Genomic DNA, 17667 nt, shown 5'->3' with positions numbered 1-17667 from the left:
TAAATGTCATATATTTTTTTTCATAATGTAGAAATATTTAGAATTTGAAAATTTTGGTAATTTAAATACATGCATATTATTATTAATATTAAATACTATCAATATTTGCATTTATAATAAACAGTTATCCATCGAATATTAATTATTGAATGTTGATAATAATTTTTTTAAGCAAATTAAAGATTAATATTATAAATTTATATAAAGCTCTACTAATAATATTTTTTAAAAGAATATTTATTTGTTATTTTATTAGCCCAATCAATAAAAATAATAATATTTTATACCTTATTTAAACCCAAGAATAATATCTATATAAATTTATATTTTTTTTGACTTTTTTTTATCTAAATTAACTCAAATTAAAATTTCAAAGATAAAAAATTAATAAAAATTAGTTTTAATTTTATTTATACAAATTGCCCATTTTCATTTGAGAAATATTATATATCTAATAAATTCACATTAAAAAAAGACTCTTATTTTGCATATATATTCACATTAAAAAACTTTATGAAGGGATAAAATATTAAATTTTACTTAGTAAAAATGTAAAAAAAAAAACAAATAAATTTTCTTTTTGTGTAAAGTATCTCCTGTATTTATTTTCAACTAATTATGAATATAAATTACTTTTGTTGATTATTTAACTAATAAATTAATGATAAAATTAATTTCATTAATAATTTTATTAATTCTTATTTTTAAAAAATAGTTTAAAATTATGATGGATTGACAATAAAATTGTATTGTTGAAAAAATTATAATAAAATTGTGACAACTAAGAAAAAAACGAACATATTTGAATTTTCAACTTTATTTGATTGAAAATCTATATATTTGTGTGATAACAAATATTTTGACAAAACTCTACTAGAAATAGCATTATCAAACTGCATAGGTACTATTGTGGTTTATTATATAATTACATGTGCATGATAATGTCAATATAGTATTCATAATGTTGTTTATAAGTTAAATTATTATGTGGGAAGTCAATAATATGAAGTATCATACACACTTTTATTATAAAATGTCAAATTCTATTATATCATATCACAACTTTAAATGACATTTATAATTAACCAGTGCATCTCGCCGGGGTTGTGTGCTCATTTATCCCTAAAAAGCATCAATTAATCCATTAATCGTGAGAGTGCCAACTCATGCAATGACTCCTAAAAGCCACATTAATTAGAGAATTTGCAGCCAAAAATAGGAAAGTGAGAATGGCATTAAACTCTTAAAAGTTCAAAATTTTTCAAATTATAACTTTTAGTTTCAATTTTTTAATTTTCCTCGTATAAAGCAAATGTAAATTCAAAATTTTTGTTACTCTCATTGTCTACTCAACTTCTACAATATGCCCATATATAAATTTGAAACAAAACATGAACATGTAATTGGATTAACATTCCAAAGTCTCACATAAAAGAGGACAATAAGAAGTCTTGCATCATGAATCAACCATTTCTATTTTATCTCAATCACATTCCAACCAATTCACCAACACATTCTCAAAATAACTTTCTAAATGCTAGATTTGAACTCCTTACTTGACAAAAAATAAGGAGTTGTGATTGTTCCTGAAGTAATATTGCTATAGTGAACAGGAATATAGGAAACAAAAAGAAAAACATACCTAATGATTTAAAAATTTTGTAACCATCATGCCTTTTTTTTTTTTTTTAGTTGCAATAAGATAATCTAAATGAACATAGTTAGAAAAAAAGTTGGAGCCATATTTAATATATATGTGAAGTCAATTTATAAAATTTGGCGAAGTGCAAAGATCCATCCGGGGAATAACATTTCTGTCATGAAACATCTTTGGAACAGGGAAAAAAAAGAGTTCAAATCTCAGCATATATATGACAAAAAAAATCTCACTTAGACATTGTATGATAATATGCTCTCTAGCGCATGTACTAGGTGCATCTATTTCATATGTATACATTGGTTAAAGGTGGAGATATCGAACCTCATTCTAATGCTATAGCCATTGTTGAAAGATGAAAACAAAATATTAAGAATTCAGCTCTGCTTCTCAATGATTGACCAGATTTAACAATAAGCGAATTTTGGAGAGATTTGGGCGAGCGATTTATAAAAAGTACCTCTCTAGAAGTATATACCCTTATTTCATTTGAGAGAAATCGAGATAGTGTACAAGTTATTTAGACTAAGCTATCATTTTGTTTAAGTCAGTTTCCTTACATCTCGATCGAAGAACATTAGCACAAATTTTTGTTAATGCTCAATTAAATTAAAAAATTACATTTAATTAGTCGGAGTTAACAAAATTCATCTACATATTTATAAGGTGTAATATCAACATAAAATGATGTTTTAAAACTATGCAACTATTCAATTGTGTGTCTATATTATAGATAATTACACAAACTATCCCTCATGTTCATGCTTATATCCATACAATCAAGCACTGTGAAACACATAGAAAAATAGTCGTTCAGCCATACTTTGCAAATACAAATGCATTAAATGCAACCTTTTTTGTTTGCCACTTTTATCATTCAGTAAACAATTATCACAAGTATAACAGAGTTTATATAAGGACATTTTGAATTTTTTTCATCTGATATCATTCCTAAAATTTATATTTTAAGTAAAATTCTCTATATTACCATATAAAGAAAACAAAGGAAGTATTGTCTATTTACTTCGAAATAGAGTTGGCTTAGAATTTTTAATCCAGTTTTAATCCGAAACTAATTTTTAATATTTCAAGCAAACAAGAGAATATGAGTTGTTTAAAAAAAATATTTATAAAAAATAAAAATAAGTTATTTTGAAGATAAAGAGAACCTGAAATGAAAATATTTTAAGGTTATAGACTTGATTTTTTCTTAGCTATTAATTTTTGAGATATGACTGCCAGAATTATTTGGGGGCTTTCCCAAAAATTACATCAACATTGGACTGTTTGTCTTGCTTTCATTCCACATAAACACTTCAAAAGCGAATGTTTTAGATGATCAGTATTTTACTAATGTATCACATATGATAATAATATAGTAATATTATTCTCATAAACATTTTATTGTTATTTTTTATTAGTTAAATAAGAAAAATATCATGCACCCAAGAATTATTTAGTGGCTCTCTCAAAAATTATATCAATAAGACTATTTGTCTTGCCTTCATCCCTCTTGAGCACTTGAGAAGCGAGTGTCTTAGATAATATGTATTCTGCTAGTGTATCGCATATGATACCAATATATATAGGGGTGAGCAATTTGCCGATATAACAGAAAATCCAAACCGAACCGAATAATTTGATTTGGTTCGGCTATCAATAAATTAGTTTTGGTTTGGATTAGTTAGTTATAAATATTAATTTGGTTTTTCAGTTATGATACGGTTAGTTTAAAAAAAAATCCGGTTAATTCAAATTAACCAGATTAGTACTCAAGATATATATATATATCTTGAGTAAGGGTATAACTTGCAAAATTAATTCATTACGATTTATGACCCTTTTTATTTCTAAGGATTCAGAATCATCAGATTTAACACTACTATTAGATCTACATAATAAAGGATCCATTTTATGATATCAACAAGTCGCGGCCACTGCCTGGTTATACCCTTATATATATTCATTACGATTTATGACCCTTTTTATTTCTGAGGATTCAGAATCATCAGATTTAACACTACTATTAGATCTACATAATAAAGGATCCATTTTATGATATCAACAAGTCGCGGCCACTGCCTGGTTATACCCTTTTATATATATATATATATATATATATATATATATATATATATATATATATATATATATATATATGTTTTATCTCGGATTTTTTTTTTTTTGGTCAAAACGTTGCATTTTTATCCCATAGTAAAATAAAATCAAGAGTGCAAATTATATTTATATAGTTTTTGTGACAGATGACAACAATATGGTATAACTTTTGAGATTATTGACAATGAACGTTATGCTTAATTGGTTACTAACTATAATTTTGTAACTGAAAATTTAAGGAATACTTCTTTTAATATTAATTATATTAATTGTTATTTGGATAGTTAAATTTAAATATGACTGCCTTTATAATTTTTTTTTGGACACTTGTGACTTGTTAGATTAATTAATTAATTTTATTATTTATATTTTTATTCTATACAATTGTCTATAAATTTATAAGCAAATGTATATAATTACTTTAAGAGTGCAAACTGCAGATCTGAAGACAGTAACACATATATTAAAATATTTTGGATTTAGATATTTTTTTGTAATTGGTTTGTATTAATCAACTGAAAATACTAATCCAGTTATTTGGACGACTGCTATTTTGTGTAATAAAACCGCAAATTATCATATTCAGTTTCTTTCGGTTTTATATTAAATATACCCTCAATTTACAATGTTGACGCTGAACATGTAATGTTTCACTTCACGTCGGTCTAAAGTTCAACGATCTAGTAATTTTGCGTCGAGAGAATCATCAAGTCGTTGTAGTATAGTGGTAAGTATTCCCGCCTGTCACGCGGGTGACCCGGGTTCGATCCCCGGCAACGGCGAATCCTTTTTATTCCGGCGAAACTGTGCGCTTGTATAAATGAACCACTTCACGAAGTATGTGTACAGATAGCCCAAAATTTTGTTCATGTTTGCCTTTTGCTACTTATTGTTAGGTCGTTGTAGTATAGTGGTGAGTATTCCCGCCTGTGACGCGGGGCGGCAACGGCGAATCCTTTTTTATCCCGTCGACACTGTACTGGAGTTAGCAATAGATTTTGGTAAGGATATCGTCAGGTCGTTGTAGTATAGTGGTAAGTATTCCCGCCTGTCACGCGGGTGACCCGGGTTCGATCCTCGGCAACGGCGATTATTTTTTATCCGGTTGAAACTGTGGGCGTGTTGTTATACATTTATTTCTGCCATCGGATCATAAAGTCCTTGTAGTATGGTGGTGACTGTACCCGCCTGTCACGCTGGTGACCCGGGTTCTTTCCCGGCAATGGTGATCTTTTTTATTATCCCCTCGAAACTGTGCGCTTGTTTGGTTGCAGAGGGAGGACCACCCCATATTTATATATATATACATATATATAAATATGTTTTCGTCGTTAGATATTCTTATTCGCAAGTGAAACGAATTTCTTTCAATGTCGTTGTTTTGAACTCCTCTACTTGATTTTGCTTTTATGCACCTAATTATTGCTGCCATTTAATTTCTTAGAAACAAATCAAATCCAAGTATTCATTTTCCTACCAAATTGATAGAATATTGGTGAATAACGAATGAAACTTGGAACGCATATCTGTTGTTTGCTGATTTGTTTCCGTGAAGGTAAAATCACTGCTTCCTCTATTGATTTTGAAATCAAAATCATCTATTTAATTTTGAGACTATATTTTGGAATTGAAGTTACAGTCCATCTAATTGGTCTAATCAACAATCTTATCGTAGGCACTACAGTGAGCGATGAAAAGAGAAATGAGCGTGGGATATCATGAAGTTCTGCTGTTCCTGCATATTATGGAATCTTCATTGCATCCATGTCAAGGTAATTAATCTCTTAGTTCTGTTTTATTGCTCCCTGTGTTGTTAAATTATCAAAATGCTGAAATTATTTCTAAAGAGTACAATATTACAAGTTTCTTGCAACAGAAAATCATTAGAATTCCTGTAAGATTGAGTATTGAAAGAGCCTTGTATTGACAAGTTGATTGATTGAGCTTTTGCGCAATAAGTACATATTTGGACTGGCATTTTCTTTTTCTGATCGGTTTAAAGGCAACAATTCGCACCAACGTGTTTCTTTTCAATGGTCCGTACACAAAATTAGGCTGAGAAGTAATAACCCACAAATCGAGTTTCTGCCATATAATACAGAAGTCAATGCTAACCACGATAAACTTCTTTTTTCTTTAAAAATTTTTTGATATGGAGAACAAAAAACAATGAGGTAAAGTACCTTGGCTGCCTTTCCTCAATCCTCTAGCATCAGAAATAAGTCATAAGGTCTACATCTACAAACTATCAATTAGTACATTGAAATCTTGTGCCCATATTATCTTCAAGCTTTCAGCCATTAAATAGTATCACATTGTCCAAGTTTTGACTTAATACACAAATTGCAACTTGACACCACCTGCATGCAAACCTTGAGTCTAGAGAAAGAAGTGAGCTTAGAGTGTCTACTAAAATTATATCCCATAGGACTGAAAATCTTCATAAAATGATTAACTTTGAAATTTGTTTTGATATTTAGGTATTTGTTGTCCAACTCTTTTTATTTTCATTATTTTATTGTTGATTGTAGTTGTTTTTGAACTGAGATCTCTGAGATGATCCTGGTCTAGGTCTTCGAAGAAGATCTAAGTCATCATTCCTTGGACTTCTTTGTAGCATCCCAATTGACTTGCTGAGTTGGTAACTGGATTTGGTAGCCTCAGAGACCTGTTTATTTTTGTTTAGCTATTCATTTTGTGTTCTGATAAGACATTCTTTTTGTTTGTTATCTGTGTATATATAATGGTCAACTAGCATAAGCCATATGGGTCTAGGTCATATCCATGAATTGATATTTGTGGGTTACCACTTCTTTTCAAAATTAATAAATTCTCATTGACTTGCTCTTCTGATTCTCTTGATGACGTTATCCTTTGATTAGATCCTCCAATCAAACAGAATCTATATGAAAAGCCCTTCCCTTTCTAATCTTCTGGCATCCAGCTTTTTCTTTCTAATCTATTCTATTTATTCCCTCTTTAAAAAAAAATAATAATAAAAAGAAAGAGACAAAAGACAATATACGGATCCTATGCTTGTCATACTCTGCCCTTAAGGCCTCGACTAACTGTTTAAAGGAAAAAAAAATACAAGATAAATGAGTTCTGATTATTGAAGTTCTATTAGAAAATAGTATAAGATTGTGAATTCAGAACCGGTGTATCCTAAATTAATTAAAAAAAAGAGAGAGAGTTTTCAAGCTTGTGGCAGATTAGGGAAGTAAAGGAGTTGTTACTTTTAACTTTAGTTTTGCCACATGAAAACTGCAGTGTGATATAAGAACATGTATCTAGACTTTCAACTTGAATGGATATCTAAGATTTCCATTTTTCTGTTCAAAATTTGTTATCTATCTGTGAATGAAACAAGAAAAATGCACTCCACATTTGCTGTTTTGTTAATAAACATTGAATCAAATATGTCTCAGTAAAGCTTATGAAACTGATATGAACTTTGAATTACTTGATTCCCATTGGGAGCAACTTCATTATGTGCCATTTTTTGATACACTGTTGCTTTTGTTAATTTTGTGCCAATATGAATTTAGATATATAATTGCATAATTTGTGTTAGAGAAAGAGAGAGACAGGTAAAATCTAAAAACTATAATAACATTATATTCCTTTCTAGCAAATAGGCTGATACATCCTTGTAGTTCAGAAATCCACATATATCAAACCACCCCCCCCCCCCAAAAAAAAAAAAAGAAAGATAAGATAAAACATAGAAATAGAAGTAAAAGAAACCCTGCTAAGAAGATACTTCTACTGTCCTATATGATTGAAATTGGAACAACTACTACTGTTGGGGACTATGTTTTACACAAAAAAGGCAAAAGGGAGTCCTGATTAATTAGTGCTGGAATTGGTAGGATTATGAGTAGAACTTGAACTGAGGTTCAGGTCAGGAATAGTGGTGTTGGAGGCATTGGCTTTTGAGTTGGACTTAGAAAGCTTCTGTTTCAGCTCAGATAGCAGTGCTTGATTCTCCTGGTTAAGAAGCTGTGCTTTCTTCCTTAGCCTCTCATTCTCCTTCATTATGTAGCAGTTCTGCAGGTACAGCTTTGAGTTGAGTCTTTCCATGACTATGAATAAGTTCTCAAAAAGACTGTAATGCCCCTGAAACCAAAACAAAACAACACCCATGTTACTAAAATATTAAAGAAAGGTATCTCAGAAACTATTCTTTATTTTGTACAGCACATGAAGACAGTATTGAAATACTATATTTAAAAGCACAGATACTTTAATTTGAAGTTACATGAAAATAAAAAACAAATAAAGATATACCCAAAAAATAAATAAATAAGGATGATGACACAATGCTTACACCAAGATGAAACAACACAAAGATTGCCAGCCGAATAAAGAAATTAAATTTCAAAATAGAATAAGAATAGTGTGAGAAAGAAATGGAAATTGAACTAAATTCTAAAAGTATATTCAATTACCAAAAATTTTTGGACACAAGGGAAGAGCAGAGACAACAAGATCAGAAACTAAAAGGTCCACAGCACAGTAGAATGTCTAAGAACTAGTCTTATCTCAGAATTTCTAACTTTATTTCTTGCCTTGCCAAGTAGAGTTGTGATAGTCAAAAGAAAAGAAACCAAAAACAACAGAGGAAAGCAGGGCAAACAACAAATTAATACGTTTTGGACCACCCTGACATATAAATATGTATATATAGATAGAGAAAGCAAGTAGACAGTCATCTAGAAGATAAATGAAGGAGAGCAATGGAGATGGAATAAGAGATTGTCCAAATCTGTACTCATCACTACATTAGTGTCTCTTTCGGTTTCCCAAACCTGAAAGAAAAGGATAAAGGGTTTTTTTTTCTCTGAACCAAGACTGAACTTATGTATGTGTCTACATTAGAGAAAACCACATTTATGTTTGTATGTGTTATTACCATAAAAGAGTGTATGTAATCCTCATATGACGGATATGCCGAAAGTTATAAAATTTAAAAAAAAAAAAAAGAAAAAAAAAAAGAAGGAAAAGAAAAAGAAGACAACCTCAGAGCTGGAGAAAGACAAAGAGTCTCCTCCATTAAAAAAAAAGGGCAAGAAAAGAATCCAAAGAATTAAAAGAAAAACAGACATTCCCTCCTCCAAATGAGATTGTTTTATTAGATAGACAAGGCAAAGAACTCCAAAGATTGAGAGAGTGTACCTATGTACTCTAAAATGTCTTATTTGATACAGAACAAACAATAACAAGACCAACTAAAAACTCACCACAACAATTCATGTACGTAACCATGTTTACCTATCTTAGTGAAAGAAAGGCAAGAAGAATGAAAGAAAGAAAGGAAGAAAGAAAGAAAAAAAAAAAAACAACATAAGAGAGAGGTGGGGGCCTCTTTTGTTTCTCTCTTTATCTTTTCTAAAAAGATCACCTTTTCAAGGTGGTTGGTTAGAGAGCCTTGGCCGAGGAAGCTGATCTATCTGTCTGGCTTGTAACAACTAGCAGCTGTAGTGGTGAACGTAAAAAAGAAATAAAATTTTGGTGAGTGAGGGACAAAATGAACAAAGAGACTGTTAATATATAGAAGCAAAAAGCTAGAGAGGGAAAACTAGTAATTCATTGACAGAGAGAGAAAGACATCATGGGTTGCGAGAGGGGACATGCCTCTCTCTCCTGACACAACAAGCATGCATGTGTAAGCATGGAAGGCGGCCGGTTAAGGGAAAAAATTTAATGTTTTTTGGGTTTTTGTATGATGATGATGATGAAGGATATGAGATCATGTGAATGATGGTGGTGCTGTTTTTTCTTTCTCTAAGAGAAAAAAAAAAAAAAAAGCGACGGTATTTTTGTTTTAAAAATTTCATTTTATAAAAGGGTAGAAATTTAAGATATAAAAATAAAAATTTAAGTGATTTTGTGAAAATAAAGAGATGATTTTATCTGTAAAGTTATTGATTTAAAATCTAAAATTATTATAGATTCGTATTTATGAGAAGATTTTATATAAATACTATTACAATTCGAATCTGAAAATACATACGCGATCGAACAAAATACTATTAAAAATAAGTATATTTTTGGATAAAATTTGAAGAATTGTAAGAATTAAATCTTAAATATTTTTTATTTAACATTGAAGAGGGACATTTTCAGACCAGTGAAATTCAAGTTCTAACTCTTACCATTAAAATATTTTATTTTTCCTATTAGATTAAGATATAAAACACCATAAATTTGATTTACAAAATAAATTGTTGGTTAAAAGAAATTTTGACACTATATGATAATTGTTAAGGGTCAATAATGGGATATAATTTTTAGCCCTAGGCCCTTGTAAAATGATGGTGGGCTAGGCCGTCCCAAGATTCGCAATGATGGTTTGGATTGGTTCGAACCATCATCACCACCTCTTCCTTCTTCCCTCATCTTTACCCTCTCATCATCAATTCTCTTTTGTTTTACTTCTTCTCCTTCTCCTCTTCTTCTCCGCATTATGTGACTCTTGTGGTTTTTTTCACTTTCCAAAATCATTTCTTGGTTGGGCCACTGTTGCCTATAATCATTTTCTTGCCGTAATTTTGCACTGCTCTTCCTTATTGCACTTATCAATTTTGGCCACTTTTATTTTTCTGTCTTTGCCACTTGTTTATTTCTAGTTTTAAACATCACTTGTATATGTCATTGTTCACAAACAATTATATCTACTACATCTAGAGTCATTTCAAAAAAATCATTTATCTACTTGTAGGGGTAAATTCGTAGTTTTCCACGTCACTGTTTAATTTGGACAAGCTTATTGTACTAATTATTCATAATTAAGAATAAAGTCTAAAGTACTTTCACTGTAATTTTGTTTTTACTAAAAAAATAAAGGGAAGACGACGTATATCAGACCTCCCCCACTGAGTCGCTTTTTTTTTTTTTTCCTTTATATACGTTATAAAATCATGATAAGATATCCACGTAGATTATGTAATATAAATGAGAAATTAAATTGTGATTTTTTTTTTTTTATGTTATTGATGATTAACTTTCTAGTTGTAAGAGATTAAAATTAATAATTTTAATTTTGAACAGAACAACCACACAAATTGAGTTAGGATGATTGATAAAATATGTTATCAATAATAAGTATTACTAAATTAAACTTCAATTTTTTATTTTCTCTTAATTTATTTTTCTAGTTGTAGGATTAATGTAGTAAATTGTAATTGAACTTGCCATAAAATTTTTCTATAAATAATATCTTATATGAATAAAAAAAGGATAAATATTTTGTTTAACACAATTGAATTTTATAAAAATTCATAAAATAAAATTTATTTTTATCATCTATAATTTAAAATCATTTGGTATAGAAAACATGAATTTACACTTCCCTCATAACAACAAAATGAATTTTCGCCCCACCTTATGATTATTGAATAAAGCGACAATAAGGTATGATACGATTTAATAATTAAAGGGGTAGAATTTGTAACCAATGGGCAATTATATAGCAACGAAATAGACCATTTAGCCCCTTACAGCTTTTGCACTGTTTGCACAATTGATGATGTTTTGTTTTACGTTATTACAATCATAATTATAAGCATGAAATATCATAAGTTTAGGCATATATTTGCTGCCATATTTAGAGAGAGAGAAAGAAATAAGTTAGAAATAATAATGGAAAAGAGTATAAGAGGAGAGGGATTGATAGAAGATGAAGAAGAAGGAGAAAGGGGTTAGATGATAGTTGGGCCAGCCTAAGCCCTCATGGGTTATGAGTGCCTTAACGTGAAACATCATAGTTGACAGGGTGGGTGTTTTTGGATGGGTCTATTTTATGGGTATAATTGTCAATTGGATATCTTTTGCCCCTCGTGTAGCTCGTTCATTTAAGCCTTGATGACAATTATGGGTTCTAATTCAATGGGCTTTTTACTCATCAAATTACTAGATTACCCTTTAACCGTAATTTGCCTCTATTTGACATTCCATTATTGTAGCAAGAGATTTCTTGTTTAATTAGCTATTAACAATACGATCTTGGTTATTCCGACGGATGAAATGGGATGATAAAGATCTATTCTCCCTTAATCAGAGATTTCGAGTTTGAATCCTGGATATAGAGTCCCTTTAAGCATTCGAAAGGGAGCACTTTGCACTCTTTTTGTAAGCTTGTCCGGCGTGAATCCGGATTAATCTATATTAAAAATATATATATATATGATTGCCCTTTGCTACTGTTACTGTTAATATTATTATTATTATTAGTTTGGTGTCCATGTTATGCAACTAACTTATAGCGGTTCAGCTTTCCTTAACCTATGCTAATTTTTACTTCCATGTACTAGAGACAGCTAGAACTTGACTTTTAGGTGTTGGTGTGAATTGGGGTGTTATAACTTCTAATTAACCTTGGAGATTAATATTATAAATTAATTTTAATTAAAGTTATTAACCCAAATTTTTAAACAGTATATTTGTCACCATTTTAGGCAATAGATTAGGTCTGCTTTTGTTATAAAGTGGAAAACATGTTTGTGGTGAACGGGACATCAATGGGACATCCATGTTGGACTTGTCTAGATTGATTAGCTCTTTGGGTTAAACCAAAAAACTGAACTTAGATATGTAAATCCATAAATATAAACATTTTTTCTTAATTCTTATATGCTGGATTTGATTTAACACATACAATATGTAGCATGGCCTTGGTAATCTATCAAGTGGACCTACATTTTTTTTTTTAGGCAAACCCCAATTCATAGTTTCTACACTTATTCAGCTTTTATTATTGACCCCGCTAACTGTAAGAATTCCATTTTAAACTTTTACACTATTCAATTTAGTGCTACTGGCAGTAATTTATTCAAAAAATTGCAATAAGATAGTAAGAACTAATTACAAAAGTTTCATTTTTGCTTCCCCCTTATCATAACATGGACAAAGAGAGTAATTTTAATACAATAGTTAAGTTATTCTTCTTGTAACACAGAGATCGTAAGTTCGAGCGAGCTTTTATGATGTATAGTCATTCAAATTTATTTTCCTAAATAAAATATAAATATTCTACAATTTATATACTCCCGAAATAAAAATCTAAAGGTACATGAAAGGTGAAACTAATTTAAAAATAGACAATGATTTAATTTTTGCAATCACAAATACCCTCTTTAATGGAAAAAAAAAAAAAAAAAAAGAAGAAGATTAAGTAGGGATTTCGTTACTTAATATTGGATTTATTGTTTTCATTTTAATCTGTCTCATATTATCAAATTAGTATTTAGAAGCACTAGATTTGAGAATTTTAGGTATTATGCAGTGATAGAGCTAGAAATTAAAATTAAGGGGTTAAAAATAATTTTATAAATTAAAAGGTAAAATTGAAAATATTTACTATTTAAAATAAAAAATTTTAACATTTTTATGGCATAATGTTTTTTTTAAAAAATCTTGGTTGGGCGGCAGGGCCCTCCCACCGTCATTGGCCGTGATAAGTTGTAACTTTAGATAAAGAGCTAACAACAAAATGAGAAGTTAGTGCAATGTTCCAACACTTAATTATTTCTATGATCTCCATTTAATTCAACTTAATTAAATTTGAAAAAGAAAAAGCTATTAAGAATGCTATATTACATTTTCTTAATTCAGTATTAAGAATTTTACATTTCAGAAATGATCTGCCGCCTTTTCTCATGAGAACCAAAAAGAATATTAGCAATGAACAAGATTTCAATGGAAAGTACTATATATTAAGTTTTAAATTGGTTTCCTTTTCCTTTCTACTGGGAAGAAGGGCTTTTTTCCCCTCAAAAAATATTTTTTTTTCCTTTAATAAATGACATTACGTGGAATTAATTGATATTGAACTGAAAATCAAAATCGAGCAAAGTAATCACATCTCCTGTCTCCTCAAATTTAAACTGATTTGTATTAATAGGTTTGTTCTGTTTATCCATTTAGGTATGGTGCTTAAATTAGAACATTGAAAAAATATATACTTTGTATCATAATACAACTTTATATTGGAAAAAATATATGTTTTCAGCTCTGAAGTGGAGTGACTGAAGTTGTCGGAAATGTCAGATACAGAGCCGAATTAGGTCACAAGAATCCTTCTAACATTATTGCATGTGCTTGATCTTTAAGTTGAAAAGAAATGGGAGAGGAGTAACTAGTGTTATTTTCATGGCAAGAATTGATACATTTCAATACTATTGCTCTAATAATTGAGTTCAAGAACGGTCATGGAGCGAGGTGGAACCGACTTTGCCCCTACCGTCTCTCTCTGTCTCATTGTCCATGGGGACAAACTCGGGTCAGGTTCGGATATTCTTTTTTTTTTTTTTAAATAAATTTATTCACGAGGTATCTAGACCTGCATATTATTTAATGGTCATAAAATTTGATTAATTCTCGTTCATACTAGTAGGGTGTAAATGAGTCGAGTCAGTTTACGGGTTCGGTTTGAAAAAAAATTTTAAAAAAATTCGCTTGAATCAAACTCGAGTACTAATGATGTACAGCTCGAAAACTCATCGAGTTTTATTGAACTTATATATATATATATATATATATATATATATATATATAACTTATTCGAGCATAAAGCTGAGCTCTAGCTTAAAATTTTTCGAGTTGAACTTGAGTTCGAGCTCCTAAAATTTTCAGGTTCATCGAGCTAAATTCTATAAAGTTGAGCTTCGAGTCAGGAAAATTGAGCTTGACTCGGCTCATTTACACCCTAACTAGGTCAAAGGGTAAAACATTCTTAATGGGTATCCAATTTTTATTATTGTATGATATTTTTTAATTACAATTACTATCATTTGATTTAACAATAATAAGACAATTTCTATTTGTATTAACTCATTCTAAATTATTTCATAATTATAATTTAATCAGATTATTATATAATGGTGGTATCTATTTATTTATTTAGTATTAGGATTGGGAAGAAGTGAACATGTGGGCAGTCAGTCTTGCTCTGCAATTCAAACAAATGATCTAGTCAACCAAAGGGGTAGTAGGGAAGGGGCAAAAGGGTTCTGTCCAAAAGTGCAAGAGAGAGTAAATTGGGATTAAGTCTGAATAGAGAGCTAAGGTTCTGAAACAGCCAATGATGGCAAGCCCCAAATAATAATTGTTTCTCTTGCCCTCAGTAATCCCTTCAAGCCCCCTATTAAATAATTTTTGCTTTTTGCAGCAATCTTGAGTCATCCTTAATGAAAAGAAATTTTGGCTACATGATTTAAGTAAAAGGATATAGAGTGTGAGAGAGAGAGAGGGTTTATTATTAGGGTTGTTCTTATCATAAATGTTTATGGCAGTGCTCAAGAGATTTTGCATGGCCACAGATAAACAGGGCACTCATGAGTACCCTCCACTACCATCATCATCCTCTACATTGCCTATAAATACAATTATTCAGACACTCCCCAACTCTGTAATAACACTTTCAATTTTACTTTACCCATCTAAAAGAAAAATAGAGAAAAAGGATTCAATAAAAATAATTGATTTCTTATTTATTATTTTAAAATCAACCATTTTGATTGTACCCAATACCTTTTTGTTCTTATTATAAAATTAGAAATTTTCTTTTTTTCTTTTTTTTTTTTTTTTACATCGAGAAGACATTCCATCATTACAAAAAAAAAAAAAAAAAAGGTTAATTGAAATAGATAGAAGTGAAAATAAGTCTAATTCTGATTTATCAATTTATAAAATTTATATTGTTGTCTGTTGAGATTGAAAATTGAATCTTTAATCTCCCTACTTTATAAGTTGAATATTAAATTACTGAACTATTGACATAATAACTACTAATTTTTCGCTGCACTATAATTTCTAACTTTTTGAATTAAGTCATTATCATTTTATTGAAAATTTTCAATTTAATGTCACTTTAAATCTTGAAATATCGAATTACAAGAATAATTATACAATAAGTCAACTTTCAAAAATATGATATTTTCACTCGGTATGTGCAGGGGTGAGTATTTGGTTTAACTGGACATCGCATATTTCATGAAAATCGAATCCAAATCAAAGAGCGTGAAAATCAATTTAGTATCGAACTGAATCAAATCAATTTGGATTTGATTCCATCATTTTGAACAGAATCATCAATTTTATGTGTAGATATCAATTTAGTGACCAAATTAAAAATTGAAACTGTTGAATTAACACGGTTGAAACCGAATTATTAAAATACTGATGGAATCAAAGCAAAATGAATAATTTCGGTAGCAATTCATAAGTTTAAAACAGTAAAAAGTTAAAAGACAAACTGTATTTTAAACAAAATCAATAGATTTTTTTACACAAAATCAAAAGAAGAAAAAAAAGGAAAACAGAGAGATGATTGCATCACCCTACTAGAGAGCCAAGAAGTTGACTCGTGGGATATGATTGGACAACATGATGTTATACACGTGAAAGGCCAAGATTAAAATTTTGTTGATTTGATTATAATAAAGAAGAAAGCCCTTTCTTCGATTTATATCATGGGTGAATATGTGATCCTATTGGCTAATGGCAGAGATTTATGGTTCTAAGAGATATGGTTTTTTACTTTTTACTTAGGTAAAAGATCTGTGTTTTGTTTTTAACCAACCATTGATAGACATCGCCATGAGGATGACTTCATCAAAATTTGCAAATTCACTTCCAAGTTCTAGACTGTTAAATAAAAGGGTGGAACCTTCGTACCAGAGAAAAAAGTTTATAAACTTTTGGTTCGGTTTTTTATAAAATCTAAAAAATATATATCTATGTTTGATTTGATTTTTAAAATTTATTGTGGTTCGGTTTGATTTTGAAGGAACCGACTCTATGCACACTCCTAATTAAGATTAGGTGATAGCAGGTGTTATTAATTATTTCCTGGTAAAAGAATTAAAAAAAAAAAGAAAAGAAGAGAAATCTTTAAGTTTCTACTTTGTGAGGTCATATTTAATCATATCACATAATATCAATGCTCTGCATGGCTAATGATGAGAATAGTTTTTTTACATTATTTAATTATTATATTTATTTTATAGGGTATTGGAAGGAAGTGAAGTGCATTCTCATTTACCAACACCTCCCTACACGTCATCTTATATAGGCTGAGCTTTATTAGGGTCTTTATAATTTCAACTTAAGAGTAGAAACTTTAGGGACCACACGTGTTACGAAATTGCAATTTAAAGTTCGAAAGTTGAATGCAACACCTTTTCACATAAATATGACATGTAGTGGGGCTATATATGAGTGAAAGTTGTTCCAAGCTACAATAATAATAAAAAGAAAAAAAAATTATTTGATTTCATTGAGCAAAATTAACAAATTGACTTGGAGTATATTTATTGAAATTATTTAAAACTCAATAAAAGAATTTTTTTTAATTTTAAAAATATTAGTTATCAGTGGTTAATTATTTATAGAGTGGTTTAAAATAAAAATATTTACTGAATAACTGTTTGATTAGCTCATTAATATAAAAAGACAAGAAAGGTATAAAAAAAGAATAAAATAAAATAAAAAATGAAAATAAGTGTCATAGAAAATTTATAAAACGCTAAAAATTAATAAATACTACCTTAAATATTTCTGCCGAACAAGTCCTACGGGTCAATTAAGTTACCGTAGTTATGAATTGGGTGGCGATTTATGAAAAAAATTTCTTTTGATTCAAAATTATGTAATCCAAACCCAATATACTGTGAAATTAACAAAGATAAAAAGTTTATTTACTTTTCAAATTCACTAATGACATTTTCGGTTAAAAAAGATTTTTATCAAGTCAAATAGTTGAATTTGAAAAGAGAAATTTCATTTAATTATTACAACTTTTTTTTCTTAAGAATTACATCTTATTCGGCATCAACTTTTAGTGTATTTTGTTTTTTTTACGAAATTTAATGATATAATATTTAACATTT

General features: G+C 29.4%; 1 protein-coding gene, 1 long non-coding RNA gene and 2 other non-coding genes across 9 annotated transcripts; 3 read left to right on the top strand and 1 right to left on the bottom strand.

Moving 5' to 3' along the window:
* The first annotated feature begins 4485 nt into the window (after positions 1-4485).
* TRNAD-GUC (transfer RNA aspartic acid (anticodon GUC)) lies at positions 4486-4557 on the top strand. Its single transcript has one exon. It is a non-coding gene; the product is annotated as a tRNA-Asp (tRNA).
* Positions 4558-4674: 117 nt separating this feature from the next.
* On the top strand, positions 4675-6620 carry LOC110008997 (uncharacterized). 2 transcript variants are annotated; one of them, XR_016319684.1, is made up of 3 exons: positions 4675-5330; positions 5451-5547; positions 6307-6620. It is a non-coding gene; the product is annotated as an uncharacterized LOC110008997 (long non-coding RNA). The 2 variants fall into 2 exon arrangements; XR_002283815.3 differs by having other exon boundaries at positions 4684-5330; positions 6347-6620.
* On the top strand, positions 4793-4864 carry TRNAD-GUC (transfer RNA aspartic acid (anticodon GUC)). The gene has a single exon. It is a non-coding gene; the product is annotated as a tRNA-Asp (tRNA).
* A 746-nt stretch (positions 6621-7366) lies between the features above and the next one.
* ZPR3 (binding protein) lies at positions 7367-9362 on the bottom strand. 5 transcript variants are annotated; one of them, XM_089717548.1, is made up of 2 exons: positions 9180-9362; positions 7367-7894 (listed from the first exon to the last, which is right to left on the bottom strand). In XM_089717548.1, the coding sequence occupies exon 2, from the start codon at positions 7856-7858 to the stop codon at positions 7625-7627; it is 234 nt and encodes a 77-aa protein (XP_089573674.1). In that variant the 5' UTR covers positions 7859-7894; positions 9180-9362; the 3' UTR covers positions 7367-7624. The 5 variants fall into 5 exon arrangements, with proteins under 5 accessions (XP_089573674.1, XP_020533169.1, XP_020533170.1 ...); XM_020677510.3 differs by lacking the exon at positions 9180-9362 and adding an exon at positions 9019-9152; XM_020677511.3 differs by lacking the exon at positions 9180-9362 and adding an exon at positions 8954-9050.
* Positions 9363-17667: the final 8305 nt, after the last annotated feature.

The sequence above is a fragment of the Jatropha curcas genome, chromosome 2 (assembly GCF_041381405.1).
Source record: "Jatropha curcas cultivar XTBG-Jc1 chromosome 2, XTBG_Jcur_1.0, whole genome shotgun sequence".
Taxonomy (NCBI): Eukaryota; Viridiplantae; Streptophyta; class Magnoliopsida; order Malpighiales; family Euphorbiaceae; genus Jatropha; species Jatropha curcas.
The sequence above is the reverse complement of the archived record's forward strand: the minus strand, read 5'-3'. Positions and strand labels throughout refer to the sequence as shown.

Bases quoted from the DNA above. Each gene is read 5' to 3' on its own strand.
- ZPR3 (XM_037635889.2), bottom strand. From the start codon at position 8,883: ATGTCTGTTTTTCTTTTAATTCTTTGGATTCTTTTCTTGCCCTTTTTT. The intron at 7,895-8,796 runs GTTGTCTTCTTT...TTTTGGTTTCAG, and splicing joins TGTCTTTCTCCAGCTCTGAG to GGGCATTACAGTCTTTTTGA.